Genomic DNA, 9,788 nt, shown 5'->3' with positions numbered 1-9,788 from the left:
TCTTGGTCATTGTGTTGTTCTATATCCTGCGCTAGAAGCCGAAAGTAAACAAAGGGCAAAAAGACTACAACTCGCCTCCATGACCTTGGACAAGTCCCTCTGTTCTGTGGGCCTCAGTTTCCCCTTCCTGTAAAATGAGGGAAGTGTTCAGATGGTGGGTGAGGATCTTTGAGGTCCCAGTGTTACAGGGCGGTTTGAACATTTCAGTGAAAACAGGACTTCTGGAACTCTTCGAAAGTCCGATGACTTCCATTGTCCATTCTGTGGGGATAAATGTGCATTTCTGTTTGTTTTAATAACATTTGTAGGAGCTTTATATAGTGTCTATGTCTGCTTACATTAGACGCTGTGTATTATAGTTAAGAGTCTTTCACCATTTCCCATATAAACCTTGTTTTTTATGGGTTTGGGAGAGCTCAGCTGTAAAAACTCTCTCGGCTGAAAAAAAATTTTTTTTTTTTTCAAACAAATTAGGTTTAAATCAGGAGACTGGTTTCAGACACTTTAGACCCTGCATATTTTTTCTTCCCAGTCACTTTTCATTTAAAAATGAGACTGGCTGATTTCTTAGTTTCGTTTCTTTTATGGGGATTTTGCAAGACCAAAAGCTTAACTGTTGGTTGCATGGAAAGAATGGATCCAGAGCCTTTTCCAAGGGAGCCCCGGGCCTGAAGTCTGCAGATGGCCTTCTAATCCTAGCTCAACCTTTGACGGGATGTGTGACCCTGAGCTGGTCATTTCACCTCTCTGGGCTTTCCTTTCTCCTGGCAGTGAGGAACACGATCCCTGTGCCGATCCCTTCTAGTTTATGGGCAGAAGCGTATGCTCACAGAAGTGTAAGTTCCAAGGAAAGATGAATGTGCTATACAAATATCCGAGGCTGGTGCAAAGAATAACATGCTGAGTTTTTCACCAGCAGAAAATACATTCCTGGAATCAGAGTGTTCCAGTCAGGACAGGACCTAGCCCTCCAGGAGCCTGCCGCCTTCCTCATGTTATAGATGGGATCCACTCTGAGCCGGGCGGAAAAGAGCTACTGGTGAAGGCTGCGGTTAGAACCCTGATTCCTTCCCCACCCCACTTCTTTCTTTCTCCACCTTACTTTGGGGACCAAGGAGGATTCAACTGAGGAGGCTGTATTTTTATGAACACACACACACACACACACACACACACACACACACACACACACATCCTGGAGGTGCTCTAAGATGTGGGGAAAAGCCCCGTCTCTGCGTCTCTGCTGCAGCCAGAGATGCCCTTTGATCCAAGCCTATCCACCTTTTACCATCTGTGTGACTTTGAACAAAGCCCTTCACCTTTCAGTGTTCTGCTGCCTCAGTATTAACCTCATACAATCTTTGGAAATAGTACACACTAAGGGCTTAAATAATTTCCCCTACAAATTTCAGTTGTTGTGGATTACTTCATGCATTAATAAGTTTTAAATGTAAGAAAAATAAATCAATAAATGTAAGTAAAGATTATATTTACTGTGTGGAAGGCATAATAAAACTTCACAACAAATATTTACTACTGTATATTAATTGGTGATGATTATTAGAATTCTTTCTCATTCATTATATTTATACCCACAGTGCCTAGCACAAGGTGGGTGCTCGATTAATGTGCGTTGCATAAAGTGTATGAAAATTACAATGGTCACAGGAGAAATTAGAAGGAAATTGCAGCTCAATTTTTTGTTGTAAAATACTTATTTGTTGTTTAAAAATGTAGAAAAATATAGCTAAGCAGAAGGAAAAGTCAAAATTATCCTTATTCCCAAAACTCAGAGGTAGAGGTGTAAATGTTTTGATGTATATTCTTCCACTTTTTCTCCACGAATGATATTTAATTAGCTAGTTTTACATAAAGCAGGTCTCAATAAACAACCTTTAGCAACCTGGGAGGGTTTTTTTTTTTTCTGCACTTAATATATCATGAACAATCTCCATGTCAGTTGCTACACTGTTTCAAGTGACTGTGTTGCAACCCACTGTTCTGACGGATTTAATTACCACTTCTGTAATTATAACACATCAGGTGCCTTTTGTATTTTTCACTCTTTAGCAGAATAGTCCTGCAGTTAAAGCTTTGTAACATCAGTGAGTATTCCCTTACAGTCAATTCCTGGAATTTACTTTTAAATTAGTGACCATTCCATGTTCCCCCTAGATTAAAAGGCGGAGGGTGATGTTAATTCAAAAATACTAATGACACCGCCTCTGCCTCAGCTGGATTGAGGTAGGTTTCTGACAAACCGCGCTGAACCCTGGGAGAGAATGAGAAAGCGAACGCCAGGCTCTAGAGCCATTCCATGGAGGGAGCGCTGAAGAAAGGTGAGAGGCTAGAGAGCCGGCGAGGGGGAGAGAGTCTGGAGAACCCCTGGTTTGTGAAACCTGGAGCAACCCCGCTCCTCTCTGAGGGCTGGGCTTTTGCAGCCCGCGAGGGAGGGCCGCAAGTGTGGCTCTGGCGTTCCAGGGGACAGTGGGAGGGCATCCCCGTCACCCTCGCAATGGGCAGCCCCCGTCCTCCGCTCTCCCTGAGACCATGGGGCCACATGGCTGGGACTGAATTTGAGGCTCCAGCTATGTCTTCTGAAATGCGGCTTAGGCCCGGCCCGATGGGGTTTTCTGAGGGGGCATGGTTATGCCAAGCTTGGCTCTGGCTGCTGCGGGCGGTACCCCTCGGTACCCTCTCCACTTACTGGTCAGGGCTCCAAGAAAGCAGAACCCGGGTGCGCATTCCTACCGTGCCTAGGATACCTCCCGGGGCTAAAAATAGTCGAGGGAGCCGAGCTCTGTGTAAAGCCAGAGAACCGGCAGTGAACTCAACTGAAGTCCTGGGTTCGAATCCAGATAAGGTCCCCTCCGTATGGAGGCACCTCGATCCACTTGCTCTCCGAGTCTGTTTCCCCCATGCGTGCCAGGATTTCTAAGGGGTTTCTCAGCCCTCGGAGAGAAAAAGAAAAAAAAACCCTCGATTTTTCTTTGCTCCTTCCCGAGGGCCTTGGGGCCTCGGGGCCGGGGACTGAGGCCGGGGGGAGGGGTGGGCCGGGCGGCTCATTACCGCGAGGTGTTGCCCTAGTTAAGTCGCGGGCCCGTTTGATCTGGCGGCGGGTGGCGAGAGGGAAAAAAGGAAAAAGTAGGGGGGTCAGCGTAAAGAGACGCTCACACCTCCCCCACCGTTTCCTCGCACCCATAAAACACCTTTTATTAACTCCTTCGCGTCCGGAAGGGCTGGCGTGGCCCATTCAGCTCCTGCCACGGTGTTTACAGCCAAATCTAATGGGGCCCCATATTCACCCCGATGCCAGGACGAGGCGCCTAAGACACGCCTGATCCCGGAGCTGCCTGGGGTCTCCTTTTTTGGCGCGCGCCCCAACGCGAGGGCCTCCAACTCCAGAGCAAGGAAACGCCCAGAGACCCGCGCGTGCGTCTGCGCGCCTCCCTCGCACTGAGCGCGGAGACCCGGGCAGGCACCGCAGACCACCGGTTCCCTCGTGCAACTGTGGGAGCTGTTAGGACACGTAAAAGCGCTTAGCCTAGAGCCTAGCACACAGTGGCGCGCAAACAAGACTAGTTATCTGTACACTGTTACTTGGGGACTCGTAACGCCAGCGTTTGCCTGCCCCACTTTAGCCTTCCACGCATCCGCGCCTTAGCAAATGCACCGCTTCTACTCATCCCCACACCCAGTCATGGGTGCGCACGAGGGGTCACGAAACCAGCTGTCGTGCACGAAGTGCCCTAATTAGCATGCACACACACACTCCCCCGCTTTTGCACAAATCCAGATGCTCTCTCACAAGTATTTGTTGAGTGCTTTCTTGATGGAAAGAAACTTAACTGTCTCGCTGTAACCATAAGCACTCACAAGCTTACTTTACTCACGGTTAAAGTAATCGCTATGATTTGTCATGCGTGCTGGGAGCTGCCCTAGGCAGACCCTGTGGTGGCCCCCGGCATAGCTGTGGCGCTCCGTGTGAGTTCCTGCACTATTACATGCACACCTATAAGATCAGAATCTCACGTACAGGAACATATTCCCCAGTGCAAACCGCCCCCCCTTCCAAGTTGCACTGCCTTCGGATGCCGGTGGTTTGTGTGCCAAGCCCCCTTCCCAATAACCCCAAACTACTTACTGCCTGCAGATACTGGTGTGCATACTATCCTACACACAAGCCCCAGTGCTGACCCACATAAATCCCAGACTGTCCTCTCTGGGTCTAATTCGTTTCCAGTGTTCCCTTCTGTGGGTTCATTATATTCTAAGAACTTTCTTTGTCCCACGAATAAATCCTTTATCTGCCCCCTTTTCCTGACTGGATTCGTAACTTGGTTTGACATTTATCAAAACAGAAGTCAGAACAGGAGGTTCTCTACCTAGCAGAAATGATGGGGCCAGTGGATATACCCACCAAGACATCACGCAGGCTACCTCCGATTTCAGAAAATCTTTTATTCGTCAAGAGCATAGATACTGCTTTGGCAAAGGGAGGGGGCGGTGAGTGGTCTTATAGGTTTGAGGTAGAAAAAGGGTAGGGATGGGGTAATAAACACCTGAGCACAGCAGGCATGGTAGGTAGTTTAAATACATAAAAACTTTTCAACATAGGGAAAAGTTTTTATTTAGGAAGGAAGGAAGGAAAGGAGAGAAGAAGGAAAGGAAAGGAAAGGAAAGGAAAGGAAAGGAAAGGAAAGGAAAGGAAAGGAAATGAAGGAAAGGAAAGGAAAGGAAAGGAAAGGAAAGGAAAGGAAAGGAAAGGAAAAGGAAGTAAGGGAGAGAAGGAAAGGAAAGAGAGAAAGCGTTTCCCTTGAAACTAAGTAGGAAGTGCAGCGACAATAAAATAAAATAAAATAAAATAAAATAAAACAGCACTGTTTGTAGGAGAACAACAACAAAAGGCACCCCTCCATCTTCCTGGTTTGGTTCTCTTTCCCTGGCAGAAAACTATTGATTCCTCTTATTGCATTTTAATTAGGAAAGAGAGCGCCTGGGGGGTTTTGCCGCAAAGCTGACTGGAGAACGAGGAAGAGAGCCAGAAGGCGTAGTGGAGAAAGCATGGGGGTTCTAAATTCGCCCCAAGAGGGTTGGAAGGGTGCTTTTTAGCGCGCTGGAGTCCCGCAGTCCCTTTCTCCCGCATTGTGCAGCCAAGAGCCACTCTCTCAGTTTGGGGGGGGGTGTGGATATATATATATATTTCTCTTTCTCTTAATGTATTAAAATCAACTTCAAATGACATTGCACGTGCGATCCAAGTGTGTTGTTGCAGCCAGCGACCTGCCAGCCCGCAGCAGAGGCTCTGCGGGATGCGCCCTTATAAGCCCCCGGCACCCAGAGCCTGGCCCTCGCCGCCGCCTTCCTCTCCTCCCGGGGCTCCGGGTGTCGGGCAGCGGTGAAGGGGTCCTCGGCGCGGCCTCAGCTCACTGGTTTAACTCCAGCGCCCAGACTTGCTGCGGCCAGCCTGTGCGCCCTTTAATCCTCTTCTCTCCTGGGCCCAGGGCAGGAGGAAAGCCTTCGTGTTGCTGCTGCCAGAGGACACACACAAGAAAAGAGGCGAGAGACAGGTTTAAATTTTTCTGCTCCGATCGCCCAGGCATAGAGTTGGGGTGGGGAGAAGGTTTTGGGAGAAGTAACTGGGCGCCTTTAAATAAGTGACGGATTTCTGTTTGCGACATAGACAAACAGGCTCGTAAATTTGCCTTTATGCGCCAGAGTTCCTGGGGGCCCGGATGGGCTGGGCCACTTCTGGAGGTTTGGTAACGAGGATTTTCTGTGCCTGGTGAAATTGATGCGCGTAGTTTTGGCTTTAGGGCGCCAAAGGATGGCCGCAGAGGCGTTGGAATGGGAAGAGTGGGAATCGACAATTTTCCCGCTCTCGGACCTGCTCCCCCTACAAGTCCCACTCGCTTTCCAACCTAGTTTAGCGTCTGGGCTGGCTACTGGGTTGAGTCTCTCTGCTAGTGGACTGGGAGCCTCAGGTGGCTGGGCGAAGTTGGAACCAGTGGGCCTGGCCCGCCATCCTCCTTCCCGGCTCTTAGCAGAAACCAAGCGGTGCTACTTGAAGGAGGCGGCGACCAGCAGTGGGTGGGGATACGCCCAAAAACTCCCGGCGGGCAGGCATCGCCCCGGCCTGCCTTTCCTACATCCCGACGGCTGTTTGGAGACTCGATGCCTATCGATCTTTCCCAGTCTCCCCAGATGAGCTATCCCTAGTTTACTACAGCCCCTGTGGGTCAAAGAAAACCCGGCGGGGCTCTACAGCCAAACGTGCGGCGGGCCTGAGCGCAGCAATTTAGAGAAAATAGTTCGCCAGCCTGGAAATCGCCTCCTTCGGAGGTCCCAGAGCCCTAGCCCAGCGGAACCGCGCTCCAGTAAGTGTCGCCCTCACTGGAGAGGATCGAGTAGGGACTGCGATCTCCAAAGCCAAAAGCAGTAGGTGAGACCCGTGCCTCTTGGTTGTCAGCCTTTACACACAAAACAATCAAGGTCGCCCTCAGAACTAGCTCGTGGGCAGTGGGGCAGTGGGACACGCCCCGGAATGGGAGTAGAAGACCTGACTTGTTTTACCCCAGCTCCACCTCTGAGTCCTCGGGTAGATGACCTTTACCTCCCCGTCCCACTCTGGGCCTCAGTTTCCCTATCCGTACAACAATGGAAGTAGCCTAGCCTCTGCAGCAAAAACCCTTGGAAAACAGTAACTGAGTCCACGTGCATAAATCGACACTCAGGCACATTAAAGTAACAAATTCCTGCAGCATTCTTAACGTGGATTCCCGGAAAGCCCGGGGATGGATCAAGACCCCTTTGAAATTGGAAGCGAAATAGAAGATGTGTGCATTTTCTCGGGTCTGAATCTTCCCTACAATTAATTCAAATATGAATCTGCTTCCCACCACACACGCGATCCCACACTACGGCCTCAGAGCTCTCCGCAGCCTCTCAAAATCGCACACACAGCAACGCAAACCCCTTCCGCTCATACAGGGCCTGCGGGTGCTCACCCAGCCCGCACCCTTGGCCGGCGCCTGCAGGCCCCCTGACTTACCAGATCCCTTTTCCGCTTGCTCTCGCGGCCGCCATCCGCCTTCTTGAGTTCGGCCTTGAAGGCTTCGGGGTCGCCGGCCTGAGCGTCCTTGGCCAGCACGTCCATCAGATAGGCGATGTAGCTGGTGGCCAGGCGCAGCGTCTTGATCTTGGAGAGCTTGGTGTCGGCAGGCACGTTGGGGATGCACTCGCGCAGCTCTGCGAACGCGCTGTTAATGCTCTCCGTGCGCCTCCGCTCCTTCTTGGGTCCCGAGCCTTTCCGCCGGCCCAGCCGGCCGCCGAGCGCCTCCAGCCGCGCGGGGCTCTGGCCGGGCCTGGCGTCCGGACCGTAGGCAGCGGTGGCCGCCGCGGCTGTGGGCGGTGGCCCGCCGGCGGGGAAGTCTGGGGCAGCGTCAGCGGGGCTCAGCAGCCAGCTCTGGAAGTAGGGCCGCTCCTGGTGACAGCGCGAGGCCGGGCCGAAGAGGAAGGGTTCGTGGAGCATGGGGTGCGTTGGGTGTGGGTGGTGATGGTGGTGATGGTGGTGATGGTGTGCGTAGCTGCCCACGAGGTTCATGTTGGAGCGGCCCCTGGCCTGCGCCTCCAGCCCGATTAGCGCCGCCCCATGCGCCCGAGAGACTGCCGGGGCCACCCGTGGGCTCTGGGGCGGCGCTCTGCTGGACGCCGCTTTCGGAGAGTCTGGGGCAAGGCTGGAGACAGACGCGCAGCCCACCGGCCTCTCGCGAGCTAGGACGCCGACGCCGGGAGACCTATTTAACCCTTCTTCGGCCTCCTCTTCAGGGTCTGGCTTATATAAGGCCACGGCTTTGATGTCTACCTCTCCCCGGAGCCAATGGCAGGGGGGCGGGGAGGAGGAAAAGGGGTGGCCGTCCCTGGCTTTAAGCTCAGCTAGCACCACCGGACTCTAGGCCGCCTGCGGGGACAGGGAGGCGGCCCCGCCTCTGCCTCCCCACCCCCAGTTCCCGGCTGGGCGGAGGCGGGGGCTACGTACTGAGGCACAAGCCTGTCAACACCCTAGACGGTGGCTGCCACCTCCTTCCTGTGGACCCAAGGAAAGGCATCCAGAATCATCCAGCGAAAAGAAGGCCTTCATGTAGAGCCCACTCCTTGATTTTACAGATACGGAAACTGAGACCCAGACAGAGAAAGTTTCTTGTTTCTAGACTGTACAGAATTCAGAATCGAAATTCTAGCCATTCTCAGTCCTGAGCTCCATCTACTCCCATGAGCCTCAGAGTCAGAAGATGAGAGGTCCTTGCTGGAGGCAGCATAGGCCCTTAATGGTCTCCCCTAAGCACCCCCAGCCCTTAGTCATCATTCCCACCTGGCAGGGACTGTGAACCGTACTGTGGAGCCCAGTAGGGCATGCTCTTCTGCCCAAGGCATCTACACCATCCCAAAGACTGCCACTGGCTGGAGAAGACTGGAGTGTGAGGGAGGGGGAAGTGAAGGAAGGCAGGCTCCAAGCCCAGAGGCATTTAATGATTTGTTCCGGGCTCCAGGGCCTGAGAGTCACTTTTCTCGCCTCCGGGCGCTAGATGCAGTCCAAAGGCTGGATGGAAGGCCCGAAGCACAGCCACATTGGGTCACTCCACCCAGATCGTCACTGCTTGAGAATGTTCCCTTGTCTAAAGACACCAGCACCAGGGCTCACACCAAGAGAAATCTGCGTTTGGCAGTAAACACATAGCGAGGGGACCACGACCTCCACGCTGTTCACAAGGCTGGCACAGCCAGAGTACTGCCATGGCAGTATCTCACACCCACCAAAGCAGAGGGACATCCTGGCTGGGCAGACCTCCACCATTTCCCCTCCCAGCTAGGGCCTCTCTGAATCTCCAGTTCTCTGCACAAGGGCCTTTCCCAGGGCTTTCATTGGGACCTGGAAATCCCTGGGTGGTGGTGTTTCTCCTAGAATTCTCTTTCACCTCCCACGGAGGTAGCTTCCCAGCTGATGCCCTCATAACTGGGCGCCCCCATCCACACCAGCCTTTCCCAGCCAACCGCCTTCCCTAGGTGGGGCTGAGGGAATGCGCCTTTCTCTCCAAAGTGATGTCCAGGCGCAGGCAGAAGATAAATATGTGACTGCTTTTTCCAAAGGACAAATTCACTCCTTTATGCACTCATTCAACATTGTTTATTGACCACCCTCTATGTGCCGGACCTACTAGTACAGAGGCAGAGGGAGAAAGGTCCACTCTCTCCTTGTGGGGATAGGAAAGGTAAGGCCCAGAGAAGATCAAAGATTATCCTTGGGGTTGGTAGCCCGTGGAGATGTACTTTTCTCCTGCAAATACGTGGATCCAGGAGGGGACACCACAGGAGAGAAGAGGACAAGTTCCACTTCTGCCCAAGTCCTGGGCAGGTTCCACTTGTGGGAGCTCGGCAGGGCTAGAGGTGCACAGGGGTGGGGGGAAGGGAGGTCCTGGTTTCCTGCCTGAGGCGGGCTGGAAACCCGCCGCTCTCCCGGGCGCCTGGCGCCAGCAGCGCCGGGGTTGGGCCGATCGCAGAGCCGGAGGCTTGCCGGGAGGGAGCTCCAGGCGCCTGGTTCAGCCTCGGCTCCACGGGGTCCGCGCCTGCCTGGCCTGGAGGCGCTCACCAGTGAGGGTGTCCGGGTAGAGAGTTGTAATTACCCTGGGGAGAGGGACCTCCGTCCTCAACACACACCCAGCCAACCTTCACCCGCAGCATCACGCAGCAGCACACTGGGGCTCCTGATAACCCATGCGCATATATGTGCA

General features: G+C 53.1%; 1 protein-coding gene across 1 annotated transcript; it reads right to left on the bottom strand.

Moving 5' to 3' along the window:
- Positions 1–5,426: 5,426 nt before the first annotated feature.
- HAND1 (heart and neural crest derivatives expressed 1) lies at positions 5,427–7,603 on the bottom strand. Its single transcript, XM_047073466.1, has 2 exons — positions 7,052–7,603; positions 5,427–5,531 (listed from the first exon to the last, which is right to left on the bottom strand). The coding sequence occupies exons 1-2, from the start codon at positions 7,601–7,603 to the stop codon at positions 5,427–5,429; spliced, it is 657 nt and encodes a 218-aa protein (XP_046929422.1).
- Positions 7,604–9,788: the final 2,185 nt, after the last annotated feature.

Source organism: Lynx rufus, unplaced genomic scaffold (genome assembly GCF_022079265.1).
Source record: "Lynx rufus isolate CCGP_SWC_20201006 ecotype Redwood Valley unplaced genomic scaffold, mLynRuf1.p SCAF_1, whole genome shotgun sequence".
In the NCBI taxonomy this organism is placed as follows: Eukaryota; Metazoa; Chordata; class Mammalia; order Carnivora; family Felidae; genus Lynx; species Lynx rufus.
This window is presented reverse-complemented; position numbering and strand designations above follow the sequence as displayed.

Coding starts and splice junctions, on each gene's coding strand:
- HAND1 (XM_047073466.1), bottom strand. CDS start 7,603: ATGAACCTCGTGGGCAGCTACGCACACCATCACCACCATCACCACCAT. Junction 5,532..7,051: donor GCAAGCGGAAAAGGGATCTG/GTAAGTCAGGGG, acceptor GTCCTCTGGCAG/CAGCAACACGAAGGCTTTCC.